General features: G+C 57.1%; 1 protein-coding gene across 2 annotated transcripts in view; it reads right to left on the bottom strand.

Moving 5' to 3' along the window:
• Nucleotides 1-51: 51 nt before the first annotated feature.
• LOC145721516 (CAP-Gly domain-containing linker protein 2-like) overlaps nucleotides 52-19,994 on the bottom strand; it is a 35,634-nt gene continuing 15,691 nt past the window's right edge. Inside the window, exons 3-8 of one of the 2 annotated variants that reach the window (XM_081819576.1) lie at nucleotides 16,488-17,038; nucleotides 6,538-6,662; nucleotides 4,790-5,003; nucleotides 3,819-4,016; nucleotides 2,860-2,963; nucleotides 52-1,371 (exon numbers count right to left, since the gene is read on the bottom strand). In XM_081819576.1, coding sequence (XP_081675702.1) covers nucleotides 984-1,371; nucleotides 2,860-2,963; nucleotides 3,819-4,016; nucleotides 4,790-5,003; nucleotides 6,538-6,662; nucleotides 16,488-17,038 — 1,580 coding nt within the window. In that variant the 3' untranslated portion in view covers nucleotides 52-983. The remainder of the gene's footprint in view (nucleotides 1,372-2,859; nucleotides 2,964-3,818; nucleotides 4,017-4,789; nucleotides 5,004-6,537; nucleotides 6,663-16,487; nucleotides 17,039-19,994) is intronic. The other variant, XM_081819575.1, reaches the window with a different exon arrangement.

Below are 19,994 nucleotides of genomic sequence, written 5' to 3' on the forward strand. Positions count from 1 at the left end.
ATCTTAAAAAAAAAAAAAAAAAAGAAATGATCTAGTGCAGGGGCGCCTGTCTTGCTCAGTCAGTGGAGCATGAGACTCTTGATCTCGGGTTTGTGAGTTTGAGCTCCATGTTGGGTGTAGGGATTCCTTAAAAATAAAATCTTAAAAAAAAAAAAAGATCTAGTGCAATGATCCCCAAAGTATCGTCCCTAGACGGGCATCCACCTGGGAACTTTCTAGAAATGCAAATTCTCAGGTCCCACCCAGACCTACCGAACAGCCACTCTGAGGCTGGGCCCAGCACTGTGTCTGAACACACCCTCTAGGTGATGAATTCTCAAGTCTGAGAATCACCGACCTAGTTCAACCTCCTGATTTTGCAGATGAGCAAAGTGAGGCCTGGGGAGGGAAGGGACTGCCCAGGGCCAGTTAGGCCCAGGCCAGCGTGTGGAGGACTGAACTCACTGTCCCCTGCCCCATCTGATAGCTCCAGGAGTCCTCATCCCTTGTCACCTCCCAGGGAGCTAGGAGGACCACAGCAGCGAGGCATTCCTGCCCACCCAACGGAGGCCTCGTGAGCCCTGAGGTCTCTGCATGATATGGTGAGGAAGGCTGGGGGTGGCTGGGGGCCTTCACTAACTGATGGGAGCACCCCCTGTCCCTCAGCTCAGAGACGGTGGAGTGGAGCGGAGAGTGAAAGGTTCACCTTTGCCCAGACCACCTGTCCAGGTGCTGTAACTCAGGAGGCGCCCTAAGTGGTCCTCCTCATGGGCTGAGCTCAGGAGCCAGGAGTCCTGGGTCCTGGTCCCAGGGGCTGCTGCCTCGCTCCGTGATTGGGTGAGTCCCTTTGACTTTCTGAGGCTGTTTTGCCACCTACAAGCTCTGAGACTCAATAGCAAGCTACTTCCAGCCAAAATGTCACCTGGAATCCAAGACAAATGAAGGACCCAAGGGACACCTTCAGTGCTATTGTCCAACAAAGAAGGGACAGGGGAGTCCAGCCACTATGTCCTATGGCTAACCTTGGTCCACCCCACCTGGCTGCCAAACAAAAGGAAGCATGGCCCCCCTGGGGCTCTTGGAGCTGAGCCATTCCCCCCCCCCCCACTTTGACACCCTCTGAGTCTCTCATGACCTGCCCCTCCCCATTCTCCCAGAGGCCCCTTCTGGATTTCTCCCTTGAAATGTCCCCAGCCCCCTCCCAGGGAGGCCAGAGCTGCTGCCTGGTCCTCAGGACCATGTGCCCTGCAAGGGCTGGGTGCGGGGATAGGGGCCAGGGGAGAAGCGGGGGGGGGGGGGGGGGGGGGGGGGGGCGGTCCTCCGACCATTACCTCCAGGTCTCCCTTGGTGATGGACTCCTCCTCCACTCGGAACTGCAAGTCCTCCACCTTCCTGCAGGGGGAGAGGTGGCTGAGCCGGCTGGGCTCAGAGCCGTGGGCCTCACCCCGTGCTCAGACCACACAGAAGGCACCAACCGTCCCAGAGTCCTGGCTGATGGGGGCAGAGCCTCCTGGAAACCTCTAGCCCTCCCAACTGCCGGCCCCGTGCTCTACTCTGAGACCACCGGCTTCTCTAAAACGGAGGCGTGTCAGGCAACATCCTTCCTCCCTAGGGTGGCTGTGGGATGGGGTGGCAGGAGGGGCTGTCCTGCTTCTGCATGAGCAGTCCTCAGGGAGGGAGGGAGCGTGGGCTTCTTCCCCTGCTGACCTCACTCTCGTCCCCTCCCCGCAAAATCAGGGCGCCAGAGTCCTGGGGCTGCTCCCCGATGAGTGTCCCCACTGCCCTGCTGCAGGCGTCAGGAGCCACTCTCAGGGAGACACAGTCACCCACCCACGTGCCAAGACAGCACAGGGGAGGTGCGGGCACATAACCGCTCACGGAGCTGCCCTTCCCGGGGCCTCCTGACAGCTCCCGGCCTGCAGATGGGGAGACGGGGCCCCGGGAAGGGCAAGAGACCTGCCCAAGGCCACCCAGCAAGCCCAGGGGCCCGCACCCAGGCCCTTCATGAACACAACCCCCAGGACATGTTCAAGTTTTTTGTTTGTCACCATGGGAACCAGATGTGTGGGCCCCGAAAACTGTCTCAGGCAGAATAAGCCCTTTCTCCTCAAGTCAGACGGTAACAACAGCCTGTGCTTCACAGGCCTCAGCTGAAAGCCCCGAAACAGCCCCCAAGTGGGGGCTGAGGATGGGGGGCTGCCTGAGGCATGGCGGAGGGGAGGGAGCCCCAGAAATCTGGGTGTCGGCCAGGGGACAGGGAGAGGCCCTGGGGCAAGAGAAGCCCTGTCCCGTCGGCTTGTCCCGCTAGGTGACCCCAGGACCAAGTCAGGCCAGAGGCCCCACACAGAGGGAACCACAGTCCCCACTGGCCGCTGTGGCAGGACAGAAAGAACCCGTGTCATCACCAACAGCCTGGTGGCCTCAGGCAAATCCCCGCCCGCTCTGAGCCTCAGTTTCTTCATCTGTGACATGGGGGGGCAATAGCCGCCTCCCGGGCTCATGGTAAGATTGAGAGAGACTACGCAGGGAAGTCCTCAGCCTGGGGCTGACTCCTAGAAGCAAGGTGTTTTGAGGGGCCCTTTGGAGCTGCTTCTCGGAGCCTCGGGGTCCTGACCCAGCCAAGCTGGGAGCTCTGTGGATGCAGCCGGCATGAGGGGGGTCCCCACCCTGCGTGTTCCCCTCAGGATGCACTGCACGGGCCGGGAGGGCAGGTGCAGCGAGCCCACCCCGCCACCACCATTCAGGAACGGATGTGGTGGACAGATGTGGTGATGCATCAAGCCTGCAGAGATGGGGATCATCACCCCACTTTGCAGATGAGGGGCAGGCCCGCAGAGCTCAGATGTCCCCCAGGCCCAGGGCAGGGGTGGTGGCCCATACCTCCTCTCCTCCTCCAGCTGGTTGGACAGGTCTACCTTCTCCTTCCGCACGCTCTCCACCAGCAGCCGGGCCCGCTGCAGCTTCTCCTCAGCTTCTGTAACATACTGGGCCCCGAGCAAGGGCCAGCGCAGCGTCAGCCTCCTCCCGGGCCGGGGTCCAGGCGGGGGAGGGCTGCGAGAGAGGCGTGGGGGCGCGAGGAGCCGGGCCTGCCACTCGGGCCACCCCCACCGGTGGGGCACAGACCGTGGGCCTCGCTGTGAGGGAGGAGGGCACGGCCGAGCTCCAGGAATGGCAGAGGCCAGCCTCACCCAGTGGGAACCCCAGGTCCACCTGTCCCCAGTACCCAGCACCCCAGTGCCTGCCACGTCCCTCAACCCCTAAGAACCTAAGACCTGCTGTCTTGGGAAGGCCTCTGTCCCAGCACACACGGGAGCCTGGCCTTAATCATCCCAGCACTTGACGGCGGGCTGAGCCAGGCTCCCGGTGGGGATGGGGACCCAGGAAGGATCTGTCACGTAGGAGACAAACATCTCCAGCAGGGAAGAGAAGGCAAGTGATTGCAGCAGACCCAAGTCAACGGGCGAGGGCGCCCTGCACCACGGATCTACTTGAAAGCACGATCTGAAACGTGGACGGGTGTAGACCAAAAAACGTGTACATGAGTGTATTTAGACAATGTGAGTAATTGGAAATAACTTGAACCACCACAGGGCACTGGCCACGTTGGTAAAGACACAGCTCGTGATAGATGGCCACACAGCCTCGGAAACAGGGAAGAATTTTCCATGACCTAGAAAATGCTCCCACTCTAGTTAAGTAGGAAAAAGCACGAGATAGCCAGGCTCCGGATCCACCAGGAGGAGGGCTGAGGGGGGAGGTTAGGATTCTCTGCATGAAGGTGGCCCACAAGGCTGACCCTCTGGGCACCCCCCACCCGCCGGCCCTGCCGGCCCAGCCACCTGCTCGTGCTGCGCCTTAAGCAGGGCGATTTCCTTCTCCACTTCACAGATGTGGCTCGTGGCCTTGGCCACCTCGGCCCGCTCCAGGTCCCGCTCAGCCAGTAGCTGCTCGATGTGCTGCTGCTTTTCCTTTAACGCCTCTTGCAAGGCAGTCGTGCCCGATATCTTGCGGGCATAGCGCGAGGAGGTCTCCGTGAGCTGCAGGAAGGCGTGGGTGCGGGCAGGACTCAGGGATCTGGAGCACCATCCAGACAGCAGCTCGAGCGCCTCGCCTCCCAGGGCCCTGCTCCTCCCGGCCAGTGCCCTAGAGGCTCTACGTAGGGGGATGTTCGAGATCCATGGAACTCCCGGTTCTCGGGGGAGTCATGGCCCCCAACAGTCACAGCACCTGGGCTCTGCCTCATGGTGGACTCCCTCACCTGGGCCGCTTTCTCTGCACACATTCTAGATTCTCAACCTAGCCTCAGCTTGCACAGAAGGCCCTGTGCCCAGCAGGGCAGCCTTGCCTTCTCCCCTCACCCAGGGTGCCTCTGGCAACCTTGAACCCCCTGCCCTGCACCTGCCCCCTCCCATAATACCTGTCCTATATCTGTATGACCCTCCTTAACTCCCAGGAAAGGGGTTAGGGTTAGGCTACTGACAAATCAGTGACATAAAAATAACAATAAATGTAAATGGATCAATCTTTCTTATTAAAAGATATCAACTTTCTCATCTTTTTTTTTTTTTTCTTTTTTAAGTAAACTCTATGCCCAATGTGGGGATTGAACTCATGACCCTGAGATCGAGAGTCGCATACTCCACTGACTGAGCCAGCTAGGGGTCCCTAAGCTTTCACCTTTGTTCAAAAACCCCATGGAGAGAGACCTGGAACCAGAGTAAGTCAGGGGAGACTGGGACACCTGGATCCTTCTGTCCCTACCCCCCCCACACCCACACACCAGGGTACCCCTCCCCGGCTCCACCCTCACCAGTCCGCTGCGGCTGGGCCGGCCCCCCACGGAGGAGGCCACAGAGCTGACGGAGCTGATAGAGGAACTGCTGGGGCTGTGGGTCAGTGCCGAGACACCCATGGCCATGCGCTTGGTCTTCTTGGCCTTGGCTGGGCTGGTGGACGGGAAGCCGATGCGGATTACCTTGTGGATGGGCGCGAAGAGACCAAACTTGGGTGGGCACTGGAAGTACCTGGGGGAGGCAGGAGAGACCCACACTGCCGTCACGGCCCCATGGCCCAGAGCTGCCTCTAGCCTCCCCTAGCCTCCCCCAGCAGAGAGGCTTGTCCTTGGGGTCCCAACAACCTCACCCCATGACCAATAGATGGGACTCCCAGAAAGAGAACAGAGGGGAATAGGGCCCGAGATTCTCTGCAGCCATAAATAGCCATTGGGCATATTTAGGAGGAGTCAGGAGTTATAACAATTACCCAGTACCCACTCTGCACCGGTCCCTTTATGTGAGTGCTCATTTCTATCCCCCAGCCACTCTACTCTTATCCATGTTTCACAGATGAGATTTAGGCTCAGAGGTTAAGGAACTTGCCTGAGGTCACACAGGAGGCTAAATGGCAATGCCAGGACTGGACTCCCCAGTCTTCTGGGCTTGGCTCCCACACACCATTCAGAGCCCCCCCCCCAGCCCTATCTGCAGCCTCCACTCTCACGACTGCCCCTGGGCCACCCCAGACCCAAGGAACCCCACTGAGCCCTGCCCATGGAGCTCCCAGCATGGAGCAACCAAAGCCTGAAGGAGACACCTTGGAGGTGGGGGCTGCTGCCCCACCTGCCCCCAAATTCTGAAGGCAAGAGTGAGTTGAGAGAAACACCCATCTTGCGAACAGGAAGGCACAGTGTTGCCACAGGAACTCGGGACTATCTTCTCTCCAAACCTCTCGGGACACAGATTCCACACGGGACCGGGGAGCTGGTTCTGTCCAGTTCTTGCCTCGCCTTGAAAGTGCCTCCCCATCCCGCCTCCTCCTGCAGGCAGCTCTTTGCCAGGACCGTCCCCCCTGCGTAGCAGACCTTCCTCAAGCCTACTGCAGAAGCAAAAAGCCTACTTTCCTGCAAGAGCTGGGTGAAGTATGGCTCCTCCCCTGGTGGCTTGGCCTGAACCACAGTCACCAGTCCTTTCCAGATCCGTCACAGCCCAGCCTAGGCACAGCCAGCGTGGGCAGTGGGGCCCCATGACCCTGGCAGACGCTGCTCACCCAGAACCTCACACCCCCGGCCCCAGCCTGCCACCCTCCCAACCCAGCCTTCCCGGCAGCCAGTTCTCTCTCATCAGAGAGGGCGTGAGACCTGGAGCCCAGCTGTGACCCTATCCGGGGCTGTAGGGCACTGGACAGTGTTGGATTATTTCCTGTGTCACCCGGGGGTCTCCCGGGAGGCCGGTACCACTCCCTCTCGTTTCCACAGCTCCCACCCCACATAGCCTCGTGTGGCATGCAAGAGGGAACACAGAACCGACGACTCTCCTAGCACTTGCCCGTGACTCTGCCTGACCTTGAGCAATGACCTCTCTGGCCTCTGTTCGCTCGTCTGTAAAATGGGGATGCCATTCCTCAGACAGAAGGAAGGTGGCAGCACCTCTACCGTGGTGCCTGGCTCAGCCACCCAGAGCCTCAACACGGGCTTCCTCAGATGCCCCAGCCTCAGCCTCCACACCCACCCCAGGTGAAGAGAAGCTCCCTCCCAGGCGCCCCGGGGGAAGTCCACCATACCTGGTGCCCGCCACCGCCCCATCATTCTTCCCAAGGGGCTCGTCCAGCTCCACGCCGCACCACTCGCCCTTGGCAAAGTCTGTCTCCCCCACGTACCGCACCACGCCAGTCTTCGTCCCGCCAACCTGTTGGCACACAGACAGACTCAGGTCCGGAGGATGCAGTGGGCCCAGGCAGAGACGGCCCAGGTGCCCAGGCTCATCCCATCTCTCGCTTCCAGTGTGCAGGGGACAGGGAAGGTGGGGGTGAGGAGGAGAGAGGCCCAAGGGCAGTGGGGAGGGATACAGGTAACACCAGGGCTTCCCGGGGCTGTCCCATGCAAGAGCTTTGGAGACAGACAGACCTGCATGGAAACTCTGCCACGTACAAGCTGTGCGAGCGTGGGCAAGTTACCTGACCTCTTGGAGCTTCAGCGTCTTCATCTATAAAAAGCATTTGTTTTGGGCGCCTGCGTGGCTCAGTTGGTTGGGCGACTGCCTTCGGCTCGGGTCATGATCCCGGAGTCCCGGGATCGAGTCCCGCATCGGGCTCCCTGCTCAGCAGCGAGTCTGCTTCCCCCTCTGACCCTCCCCCCTCTCATGTGCTCTCTCTCATTCTCTCTCAAATAAATAAATAAAATCTTTAAAAAAAAAGAAAGCATTTGTTTTATCTTCCCCCCCCGAGGATTAAATACTTAGGTGCAGTGCCTGCCACATACTAGAGTGTCAATAAACATTATCCTTAAAAATGGTTAAATGGTGGTCACCAGAGGTTGGGGGAGAGGGGAAATGGGGAATTGTTTAATGGGAATCGAGTTTCGGTTTTGCAAGACGAAGACGACCTGTAGATCGGGTGCACAGCAATGTGAATGCACTTAACACTATTGAATGGTACATTTAAGGATGGTCAGGAAGGCTGATTTGAGGGGCACCTGGGTGGCTCAGTTGGTTAAGCATCTGCCTTTGGCCCAGGTCATGATCCCAGGGTCCTGCTCAGTGGGGAGTCTGCTTCTCCCTCTGTCCCTCCCCCAGGCTTGTGTGCTCTCTCTCTCGCAAAAATAAATTAAAAAATCTTCTAAAAATAAAAAGATAAAAAGCCCTAGAAGTTTCTCTACCTCACTCCAGAAGCAAACATTTCAACTCTCTAAGCTGAATTTTTTGGTACCTCCCGATTTCTAAATGACACACTTACAGTGTTATTTCTTGATTTCTCAATTTTGGGTTACCCCCCTCAACTTCCCATCCAGGAAGGGGAGACGTCAGCTCCCCTTCATCACTGCCTCATATGCGTCTGCGCACACACGTCCTGACTCTACCCCCTTTCCAAGCAGCGAGGTCTCGATTTTGATCGGATTCCAGGTTTACCGTTCCAGAGACTAAGTAAAAGCTGCTCATGGATGAGTATGGGAGGCTGCAGGTGCTTTTTCCTTGCCAGCACAAATTTTTCCCTCCAGATAATTGTCTTTTATGATCATTTGTTTGCCTAGCCTTTACAGACTTAACACTAATTCCACCCCAGTGGCGCCTGGGTGGCTCAGTCATTGGGCGCCTGCCTTCGGCTCAGGTCCTGATCCCAGGGTCCGGGATCGAGCCCTGCGTCGGGCTCCCTGCTCCGCGGGAAGCCTGCTTCTCCCTCTCCCGTTCCCCCTGCTTGTGTTCCCTCTCTCGCTGTGTCTCTCTCTGTCAAATAAATAAATAACTAAAATCTAAAAAAAAAGACTAATTCCACCCCAAACTTTCTCATTTGGGAAAGGCCTGGGGAATTCCATCAAGTTCTTTCTGAAGAAGACCCTCCTGCAGCCACGTGACCTACCATGGGGCCACCAGCCTCGCCTCTTCCTGCACCATCGCCCTGAGGAGTCCCTTCGCCTCTCCTGGGCTGGACCCCATTTCCTGGATCCTAGGTCTTCCATTTTTCTTGGTTTACTTCCTTATTTTTGGTCAAACACATCCCCCCAGGGCTTTTTAAGAAAAGGTGCATGAGGAAATAAACTCTTCAAACCTTTGCAATTTGGGACACTATTTTTTACTCTAGCCTCCCTTTGGCTTAATCAAGGTAAAAATTCAGGTTACATCAAATTCACCATTTTAACCAGTATAAAGCGTACAATTCAGTGGCTTTTAGTTTGCAACCATCACTGCTATCTGATTCCAGAACATTTTCATCACCCCCAAAAGGAAACCCCATGCCCAGGAGCGGACCCCCACCCCCAGCTCCTGGCAACCACTCAGGTACTTTCTGTCTCCATGGACTGCCTTATTCTGGGCATTTCCTATCAATGGAATCACCAGTATGTGACCCTTTGTGTCTAGTCTTCTTTCATTAGGCATAGCGTTTGCCAGGTTCCCCATGCTTATCAGCAGCAGTATCATTTATCAGCATCATTCCTTTTTATGGCTAAATAAAATTCCACCGTATGGATTACATCACATTTTGTTTGCCGGTTCATCCACTCTCGGACATTTGGGAGGTTTCCACTTTTTTGGTCAGTGTGAATAACATCCCTGTACAAGTCATTGTGTGAACACTTGCATCCCTCACTCTTTTTTTTTTTTTTTTAAAAGATTTTACTTATTTATTTGACAGAGAGAGTCACAGCGAAAGAGGGAACACAAGCAGGGGGAGTGGCAGAGGGAGAAGCAGGCTTCCTGCCGAGCAGGGAGCCCGACGCGGGGCTCGATCCCAGGACCCTGGGATCATGACCTGAGCCGAATGCAGACGCCTAACGACTGAGCCACCCAGGCGCCCCACATCCCTCACTCTTGAGTGAGTTTGGCCGGGTCCCTTCCTTCAGGATTTCGAAGGTGTCCGTCTTCCAGGGCTGTTGATGAGACGTTTCAAGCCCATCTGAGTCCCGATCCTGCAGGTGAGCCCATCTGCCCGCTCCAGAAACCTGGAGGACTTGCTCTCTGTGCAGATACACAGTGAGGTGCGTTGGTGGGAGCCTCTTCCCAACCCCTTTCCCGCGCTCCCATGGACCCTTTCAAACAAGAAACCCTTGTCCATCCTGGGGAATTTCCCCGCATTCCCTACTTGACTTCCATCCTCCTTTTCCTGTTTTCTCTTTCTAGAACTGCTGCATTTGGAAATTGGATCCGCTGGACAGGTCCTCTGAGTCTTATTTTCTCTCCTGTTTCCATCTGTCTTTTGGTTCTACTTTCTGGGCAATTTCCTTAAATTCATCTTCTAAGACTTCTGTGTGGTTTCTTGTATGTATAATCAGATTTTTTTCATTTCCCAGAGCTTTTTTGTGCACTGTCTTATATTCAGTGGTGTTCTGTTCAGACTTAATGCCTGTGTGACTTCTCTAATTTCCCAGAGGACCGGCCACTGTCCACAGCAAAGCTTCTTATGTTCGCCGAGGAGGGCATGGGCTCAGTGACCAGAGTTCTAGAAGCAGCCAGCTGGGAAAGGGGCTCAGCCTTCAGGATCCAAATGTTCACTGAATCCTCCTTTTTAAATCCAACCTACCTGGGACCCCCCCCCCCATCCCAAGACTCTGCCCGACCCGCTCAGGAGATGAAGTGTCCATCTGAGGGAGGGACGGTCACCAGGCAGAGTGGGGCAGGGATGGGGCATCAGAAGAGTTTTCAGCCAATTCTCCTGTTTCTGGCCCTGACATCAGCCCCATTTCCAGAGGCCACCATGCGGCCGACTCCTGAGCCTTGGCTTTCTGAGGGAGACATCGATTGCTTCTCTGCTCTTCTGACTACTGACCATGGACTCGGCCACCCTGGGTCTCTGGTGTCATTGTTGCTGTCCCCTCTCTTGTTCTCTTTGTCCTTGAGGCTTTAAAAAAAAAAAAAAAAACCCTTCCCTGCCGTTCTAGGGCAGGTTCAGGAAAACGCACAAGCAAACGTGCATGTTGATCTACGGCTTTTGTCTGAACCTCAAAGCTACCTCCTCTAACACCCCTCTGTAGGCCTCCCGTGGACCGGCTCGCCAATCAAAACTCCCTCCACTCCCACACGGACTGTGTGCTGGGCATATTGAAGACATGAATCCTAAACCTCCCAACTCTGTAGGCGGGGTGGGGGGGGCAGCGTTACCCCACTCCCAGATGAAGACAGAGGTTCAGAGTGGTCTGTGAGTGGTGGAGCCCGATGGGCTTCCCTCTCCTGCTTCTTCAATCCTGGCTGGGCCCAACGACCAGGCCCCCCTGTCCCAGATCCCCACTACCCCCAGGTGGGGGATCTGTGGCTAGAAGTGCACTTCCATCTCCTGGCGGGCCCAGGGAGCTCTGCTTCACCCTCGGTCCGCAGCGGCTTCTGGGCCCCAATCCTTCCCTCATCCCTCCCTCCTATAGCACAACGGAGCCAGGCGGGTATTCGCTCAGAGGTGGGAGCAAGGCAAGAAACAGTGGAAAGGCTTCCAGAAGGGATGGGTGTGGTGCTGACCCTCCAGCCAGGTCAGCACAACCTTGGGACCCTCGTCCCCCTGCGGCGCCTGAGATGCTGCAGTGATCACTCACCAGGACTCCACCTGGGTATGGCAGGCCCCACCCCTCCAGACTAAGGATCTGCCTCTTCTCTTTTATTTCTTATATTTTAATCTTTTCTTACTTTTTTTTTTTTTTAAAGATTTTATTTATTTATTTGACAGAGAGAGACACAGTGAGAGAGGGAACACAAGCAGGGGGAATGGGAGAGGGAGAAGCAGGCCTCCCGCCGAGCAGGGAGCCCGATGCGGGGCTCGATCCCAGGACCCTGGCATCATGACCTGAGCCGAAGGCAGACGCTTAACGACTGAGCCACCCAGGCGCCCCAATCTTTTCTTACTTTATTTAGTATTCAATTTACTAGAAAATTAATGGATTTTTGGGGACGATTTTAGGTTTATAGAAAATGTGACCAGAAAACACAGAGCGTTCCCATAATATCCACGCGCCTCCTTCCCCTCCGCCGTCCCCGCTTATTAACCCCTTGCGTTAGTGTGGTACATTTGTTACAGTGAGGAACTGGTATTGACACGTGATTAAGAGCTGAAGTCCACAGTTGACATCAGGGTTGACTTGTGGTGGTAGACGTTCTGGGGGTTTTGACAAATGTATAATGACAAGTATCCACCAATATAGGATCATACAGAGTAGTTTCAGTGCCCTAAAACTCCTCTGGGCTGCACCTGTTCATCCTGTCCTTCCCCCAGCCCATAGCAACCACTAATCTTTTTACTGTCCCCGAAGTTTGGCTTTTCTAGAATGTCAATAGTTGGAATCAAAGCACCGTAAGGAACCTTTTCAGAGGGGCTTCTGTCCCCGAGCAATCTGCATTTAAGGTCCCCACATGTCTTTTCATGGCTTGATAGCTCCTTTTTTTTGGAAGATTTTATTCATTTGAGAGAGAGAACAAGCAGGGTAGGGGGCAGAGAGAGAGACAGAAGCAGGTGCCCCGCTGAGCAGGGAGCCCGAGATGGGGCTCAATCCCTGGACCCTGGCATCATGACCTGAGCCAAAGGCAGACGCTGCACCGACTGAGCCACCCACGCGTCCCCTATTAGTTCCTATCTTGACGGCCTCGAAGAACATTTCCTTGTCTGGATGGAGCAGTTTATTTATCCACTCACCTACCGCACGAGAGCTCCTGATGCTTGCTAAGAGAACTCCTCCCTCACATCCACCCCCACCGTGCACTGAGTCCCAGGCTCCCGAGGGAGGAGTCCCAGGCCTCCCCTTTTCCACCACCTGTGGGTTTTCAGGGCCCAGAGTCCCTGCCGGCCTGGGCCAAGCACCAGCTAAGGTCCAGGGTCTCATGGAGCAATGGCGGGGGGCAGACTGAGTTCATCTGTTTCTCGGGGACTTTCCTCTGAGGAAGTCAAACTGGTGACTCACTTAAAATGCTCGCCTCTGCAGCCGATCAGGGTGAGAGAACAACGCCCCAGAGCTGTTCAGCTCTGCCGTCAGGATGCGGGGGGCAAGCCGGCCCCCCTTGCAGGGCTGCTGATGGTACAGCGAGGGGCTCATGGGAGCGGCACCTGCGGGAGTGTGCAGAAGCAGGGATGGGGTGTGCCGGCAGGAAGAAGGCTGGCTGGGGAGATGGGTCGCTCTTGCGGAGTGGAGGGGACAGAGGTGGGCGGCCCTCGGGGGTCCTCTGCAGAGCTCAACAGCAACCAGTGAGGGGAAGCTGGGGCTCAACCAGCCTGTGGAACCCCAACATGGTGCCCGTGGTGCTCCTCTGGCTCGGGACCACCCACTGGGCCCTGAGTCATTCATGCAGCAGGTACGTTCCAGCACCTTCCTGGCTCCAGTAGGCACTGGGGGCACAGCTGTGTGGGGCTCCCGGCTGTGGCAGGAAACAGGCAGTGGGGGAGGAAGGGAATAAATGCTCTTAATCCAGGTGGTTGGCAGGGGCTAGGCAGAGTGACATCAGAGGCCTCTATCTCTGAGCGCCCATGACGCAGAGCCTAGTGGAAGTGGGACAGCGAGCTGTGGGAAGCCCTGGGGGACAGTGTCCCCGGCGCAGGAACCGGCTTGGGACACTGGAGGAAAGGAGAGTGGGCTGGTGCAGCCGGGCCCGGCCAGGATGGAGGGAAGACAAGCCGGGTCATCTGATGGCGGGCAGGTGGGTCACAAGGGTCCGGGGGCCATGGGAAGGCAGGTGGGTTTTATCCCAGGTGAGATGGGAGCCTCTGGGGGTGCTGGGACCTGGGTGGGGAGTGCAGGGAGACCAAGGAGGTCTTAACTAGTGCATGGACCTCAGGAGGTAACATTGAGGCCCCAGTGAAACCAGGATACATAGGTATCTTTGAAGAACAGCACAACTTAGTGAACATAAACACTGCTCATGCCTTTGACCCCGTTCAGAAGCAGGTGTTGTAGTTGGTGAAGCTAAGAGCTTCTACACCAGCCGTTTCCAAGTCCCCTGGGAAGGGCCCTGATTATGCATGTACAGGATCACAGGATTTAGAAACTGTGCAAAGCAATATTTTTGGGGGGGTATTGTTTTTCCTAGAGTCCCTGTCCTCAAACAAGTTCCGGCCTCTATAGTCACCCACATCCAGCCTATACTTTTTTAAAGGGCGGGGTAGGGACAGGAAGGTGATGTGGCAGGTGTCTACAGCGGGCACGCGGGGAAGCAGCAAGTTGCGGGGTCGGTCAGGCCAGCTGGATCCCGGCAGTGAGCAGCGGACCGGGCTACAGGACTAACCCTAGAGAAGCTGCAGACTAGGGTGAGATGGGGGTGGGTGGGTGGGGTTCCATCCACCCGGCAGAAACAAACCCCATGTTCAAGTTCTTCTCCCCCACCCAGAATCCAAGCATATCCTGCTTCTAGGGCAGCCACAGTTGATGAGTATAAATAGAGGAATGAATGGTCTATCGCCTCCCGGCTGCGTGACCCTGGGCAGGCTGTGTGATCCAGGGCTGAGCTCAGTTTTCTCATCTGTAAAATGGGAGGATAATTCCCACCTTCTAAGGCAGCAGGCAGGACCCAAAAGGACTAGGTATAGAAAGTGCTGGGCACAGTGCCTGGGGTGAGCGACACCCCCAAGAAAGCAGTGGGACCTCAACAGGGCCCGTCCACTCTGGCTGCTACCAGCCCTGCTGATGGGCTAGGGCCTGGCAGACCCTTCTAGAACAATGCCCACGTCGTGTGGGCTTGTATGCCCCCCTGCCCTGCACGTCCAGTTCCCACCCCCTGAAGGGGGAGCAGGTGCAAGGGGAGTTCCAGACAGGACCAAACTGGGGTTCAACCTCCCTGCTCCCCCAGCCTGGGGACCAACCAGAGCTGGCCAAACCGCCCCCCCCCAGCCTCCACTTCCTCCCCCAAAGAGGTCGCAGACCACACCCAGGGCACTCACGTGACACTAACCAGACCCTGAGAGTCCAGCCTCCCCTGTCCCACAGCAGCCCCCGGACACTCCCCTGCTCCACTACTGCCCCCTCCCATCCTGTCCCCACAAAGCAGCAAGCAAGATGAGCTTAAAGCATGGATCTGCTCATGCTGCTGCATAGAGCCTTCCATGGCTCCCTCTGCAAACAGAGCAAACCCCCTCCACCCCGGCCCCAGACATGCAGGGTCAGTGCACGCCAGCCTCATGGGCACTTTCCTGCCCCAGCTCCCTTGCTCCTGGCTCAGCCCCGCTACTCTTCTATTTCTCTAGTTCATTCCCTGCATCTCAGGCCTAACACCGGGCCTTGGAAATGCCTACCACCAGGTCAAGCCTCCGTGATGGGCTCTCAGAGCACTGTGTTTCTTCGTGGCACGTATCCAGATTCACAAGGAAACACTGATGTCTGCAATCACATGCATCACAGTCTCTATCCCCTGATAGACTATAAGCCACTAGAGGAGGGGGACCAGGTCTGGCCACGCCCACCACCAGATCACCGCAGCGGGTGATTCTGTCCACAGGGAAGCAGGCGGGCAAGCTGGCCCCGGGGCGGGGGGTGGGAGGGTAGACCCCAGACAGATCACCAGGGTAGAGAGACTCAGGAAGGCAGGCTTCGGGGGCTGGTTTGCATCTTGGCAAGTTACTACGCAAGTTCTTAAACTTTTCTGAGCCTCAGTGTCTCCATCCACAAAGTGGGGATAAAATTATATCACAGTGTGGGCTTGAGGATCCAACAAGGCAATGACCGTAAACATTTCCTCTCGTCCCCCTGCCCCAGCCCAAATGCTCTTCTCAGGAGCCTCCAGGGGGAACCTTGGCCTTAAGTGAGGTCCTCGGGGTAGGGAGGGAGAATCCCAGGCAGCGATACCCTCCTGCGGTCCCCACAATGGGCCCTTCCCGACTCAGCCTTGGAGCCCCCAGCATGTGGTCGCCACTGTCCCCCAGGAAGATTCTCTGACAAACATAGGGACCTCTCCCCCCAGCTGACTACCTCACACTGGTTCCTCACACCCAAGCCCACCAGACCCCCTTCTGGGACTGTCCCATGTGTTATTCTCTCCTTCCCAACACTGTGGTTCTTTTTTTTTTTTTTTAATTTTATTATGTTATGTTAGTCACCATACATCATTGGTTTTTGACGTGGTGACCCATGATCCATTGTTTTCATATAACACCCAGTGCTCCATGCAGTACGTGCCCTCCTTAATACCCATCACCGGGCTAACCAATCCCCCCTCCCCTCTAAAACCCTGCTTGTGGATGGGACTGGAGGAGATTATGCTAAGTGAAATAAGTCAAGCAGAGAAAGTCAATTATCATATGGTTTCACTTATTTGTGGAACATAAGGAATAGCATGGAGGACACTAGGAGAAGGAAGGGAAAAATGAGGGGGGGGGAATTGGAGGGAGTGATGAACCATGAGAGACTATGGACTCTGAGAAACCAACACTGTGGGTCTGGGGGGGCCACCCCAGCTCTGGGCTTGGCATAGCAGGACAAGACCCCATCCGATCATCACCTTGCCACCCCCAGACCAGGCCTGGCCACAGCAGATGACAGGGAAGAACTGCCTCGTCCAGACTCGGGAAGGATGGATCCAGACTCAGAAGGATTTGGGGGCCACTGCCCCCTTGCAACCTGGCCCCAACGCCAGGGACCACCAGAGAAGAGGGGTCCCTGGCAGGAAGACTCAGCTGGAGGTCCCCCTGGCTTCAGTGACCCAATTCTCTCCCCCACAGCAATAGCGATCCCTGTGTCACAGCGGATTAGGTGTGACGGGGCCGAGGATCTCGAGTGCTCCCGTCCTCAGCCTTTTCCAGTACAGGGCGCATCCATGCTGGTGGGCTGGATCATTGGAGGAGATCAGCAAGAGCTAACACGCACGTATTCTCGCGTTCCAACCCATTTTATCAGTGGGAAGACTGAGGCCCAGAGAGGTTAAGACACTTGCCCAGGATCACACAGCAACAGTCTCCAGAGCTCACTTTACTTGCGTCCCCGGTCACTCTGTGGTTCTGATGAGGCCTGAGAGCCCCAGCCTGGGCCCCGCCCGAGCCCCCCAAGTCCCCATCCCGCCCCCACCCCCACCCCCGGGGTCCAGCCTGCAGGGAAGGCGGGGCGGCGGTGGGGGTGAGGAACTCACCAGCACGCGGTCTCCCAGGCGCAGGTCCTTGTCACCACGCTTCACGGAACCGCTGTCCGAGAGGTTGGAGCCAGATTCGTTCCCGGTCTTGACCGAGCTGTTGAGGACGCTCTCCCGCAGCGGGATGACCCGGCTGCTGAGCGGTGGCGTGGCCGTGCCCGAGTGCAGCGACAGGTTCTGGGCGGTGAGCGACTCCACCGAGTGCGCGTCGCTGCCCGAGCCCTCGGCCGTGGGCTGCCGGGTGAGCTTGGAGGGCCGCGTGAAGATGCCCTGCAGGGCCGGGCACTCGAAGTAGCGCACGCCGCCCACCGCGCCGTCGTTCTTGCCCACCGGCTCGTCCAGCACCACGCCGGCCCACTGGCCCGGCGCGAACTGCGTCTCGCCCAGGTACTGCACCACGCCGGGCTTCACGCCGTTCACCCACACCCGCTCGCCCACCGCGAAGTCCCCCAGGAAGTCATCGCCCACCTCGGCCGCCTTGGGGCCCGGCTTCTCGGCGGGGGCGGGGGTGGCGGCAACCGGGCCGGAGGCCTGCTTGTGCAGCGGGGAGCCTGTCGGGGTGGTGGGGGGAGAGAGGAAGCGGTCAGGGCCCGAGCGGGCACAGGGAGGTGTCTGCGCCGGCTCACGGGTGGGGAAACTGAGGCAGGCGTGGCTGGCCGTGGGGCCTTGGGCGACCCAAGGTCTCTCCCTATCTCCCAACCCCTCCCGGCAGGTTCCAAGGATTCAAAAGCTCAGCAACATGCCTCCTCGGGAGCAACACCTTTCACTGCTCAGGGTCACTCAAGATCGAGGGCCGTGAATGAACCCCTTCTCGAGGGTTCCAAGCTGCCACCTCCCTATCCCGGTGGGCCCCAGCCCCTGGCTGTTAACCTGACACCAGCCACGACCCCAGGTGGGCCTTAGATCTCATGAGTGGTCTCTGTGTCTCCCCCACCCCTCTGCCCCAGTCAGCTCGGGGCCCTACAAAAGGCTCTCAGACTGTTCCTGGACAGCTGGTGACAACCACAGACACCTCGGGCCAAGGAAGGGGCCAGAAAACCATCTTGCTCCACTCCAGAGTCTCCTCTCCCTGAGCTGCAGCTGCATAGAGCAGGAAAAGCGGGGGGCGGAGGTTAGTGGGAGGCAAGCCCATCTCTGCCGACATTCCCGGGGCTGAACTCCAGGCTCTCTGGGCCGAGGGGTGCGCTGGCCCAGCCCCTCATTAGAGGAAGCATGACCCTGAGGCTCCGAGAGGTAACAGCCTTGCTCAAGGCCACATAGCAGAATCGGGACTCAAACCCAGGGAAGGGGCCTGCCTCCCGGGCCTGGGCTCTGATGGGCTACAGATGAGGAAGTGGGAGGGAAGAGAAGCCACTAGCTCAAGGTCACTCATAAAAGACAAAGCAGGGCTTGAACGCTCGTGCTTTGTACTTTGTGCGTTATCTGGCTCTTGGGCCTCTCAGGGGGGCCTCCTGCGCAATGGGGCTCAGGAAGCCTGCCCATTCGCACCGGGAGGTCTGCAGGCTGCCTCGCCCCCACTTCCCACCAGATGCAGCATCAGACAGAGAAGGCCCCATCCTTCTTGACGCCAGAGGCTGAAGCGTGGATGAAACAGAGATGGGGGACGGGAGGCCAGCAGATACCGCCACACGCCCAACAGAGCTGCGGTTTCTAGTCCCTCCCGGGGCCGTGGGGCAGTGGCTCCCACCAGCATCCTCCTCTCAGCCTGGCAGAATGGTGTGTCAACACTGGAAGCCAGGCCCTCTGGGGGCTGGGGAAGCCACACAACTCCAAGGACAAGCCGGACATACGAGACCAAGCACAGGGGTTCTCTCTCTGGGACCCTGGCAGTGGTAACGGGCAAGCACGTGGCACCCAGGGCCTTGGCCGCCAGGATGGGGGTCCTGACCCAGGGGATCTCTCAGCTGTGAGCTGGGAGATCCAAAGGCTTCGCTGCCGAACTTGACTGACAACCACAGTGATCACGGCCGTTCACTGATGCTCTGCGCTGAGAGGCAGACCTACTGCAGGAGCTCATCCAACCCTCCCGGTTAATCCTGTGAAATAATTTTGTTATGTCTGATTGCGAGAGGAAGAAACAGGCTTGGAGAGATCAGGTGCTTCACCTAGGCTCCGAGGCAAGAGGCAGCAGAGCCCACCGGCCACAGCCTCCGGCTCTTGGTGTAGGGCACAAAGTCAAACCAAACAACGGGCACTGAGCACCTGCCATGCGAAGCCTCAAACTATAATCACCCCCAATCCCTTGGGCTCCCTTGAATGGACCCGTTTTCCAGAATCTGGCCAAACCCTGCAGTTCCTTACAAGTAGGGAGCAATTTCATCTTTCACTCCATCCTATGTAGGGATGTCCCCCCTTCCATGTCCCATCTAGAGAAGACCCCTGGTGGGGAGGGCCCCCGAGGCTCTCTGCCACCCCCGAGATCCCACCAGGCAGAGGCCATGCTGGCTGAGGAAGCAGGCCCCGGAGCCCCAGAGGCCAGCAGCTTCTAGCCCTACCTGGGGCTCCTCCTCACCTGCACCCTAGTTCTGGGCTGTTCTCAGTGCCTGGCCCATACAAGCGCACAGTGAGCCCTGCCTGGTGTTATTTCGATGAGAATGATTTATACGAAGACCTAACAATTTAAAAAAAAGAAAAAAACCCACAAAGGGTCCTAGGAGGCAGAAGAAAGTCTTCCAGGCAGGTTCCGATGACCTCGGGCAAGGGGCTCCACCCCTGGGTAAAGCGAGGCAGGTGGCTGAGCCCTCTGCAGGTGGCATAAACCACGGAAAATAATCGCCAGCTCACAGACCTTGTCCTGCTGGTGCCCTGTGCCCGGGCTGAACTCCTGGGGGCCCTCAGTCCTGATCTAGGACAATCCTGTATTATAAGGAGCCTCTGCAGGGATCTGGGAACCCCGTCCATTCCCCGCAGATGAGGTGGGCACCTTCTTTAGGAAAAGCTGCTCTGAAAAGCAGTCCTAGGTGGAGGAAGCCACAAATGAGAAGATGGCCCAGCCCGCACCCTCCTCGTAACGCTGCCCAAGGAGCCGCGGGGACCATCAACAGGGGGCCAACGCCGTGGTTATTAAGACTGCAGATGGTATCTATGAAGTACCAGCGCCCCAGCCCTCGACGGACTGGACACTTCCTCTACATTATATTCTTTTTTTTTTTTTTAAAGATTTTATTTATTTATTCATGAGAGACAGAGAGAGAGAGAGAGAGAGAGAGAGAGAGGCAGAGGGAGAAGCAGGCTCCCAAGGAGCAGGGAGCCCGATGTGGGACTCGATCCCAGGACCCTGGGATCATGACCTGAGCCAAAGGCAGACGCTTAACCTACTGAGCCACCCAGGCATCCCTACATGTATTTATTTATTTATATTATTATTATTAAGTAATCTCAACACCCAACATGGGGCTTGAACTCACAACCCTGAGATCAAGAGTTGCATGCCCTTCTGACGGAGCCAGCCAGGTGCCCTTTGATACTTTTAAAGGTCTTTTTAGATACAGTATAATTAAAATCTCT

The sequence above is a fragment of the Leptonychotes weddellii genome, chromosome 5, assembly GCF_054177405.1.
Source record: "Leptonychotes weddellii isolate Sample4059 chromosome 5, ASM5417740v2, whole genome shotgun sequence".
In the NCBI taxonomy this organism is placed as follows: Eukaryota; Metazoa; Chordata; class Mammalia; order Carnivora; family Phocidae; genus Leptonychotes; species Leptonychotes weddellii.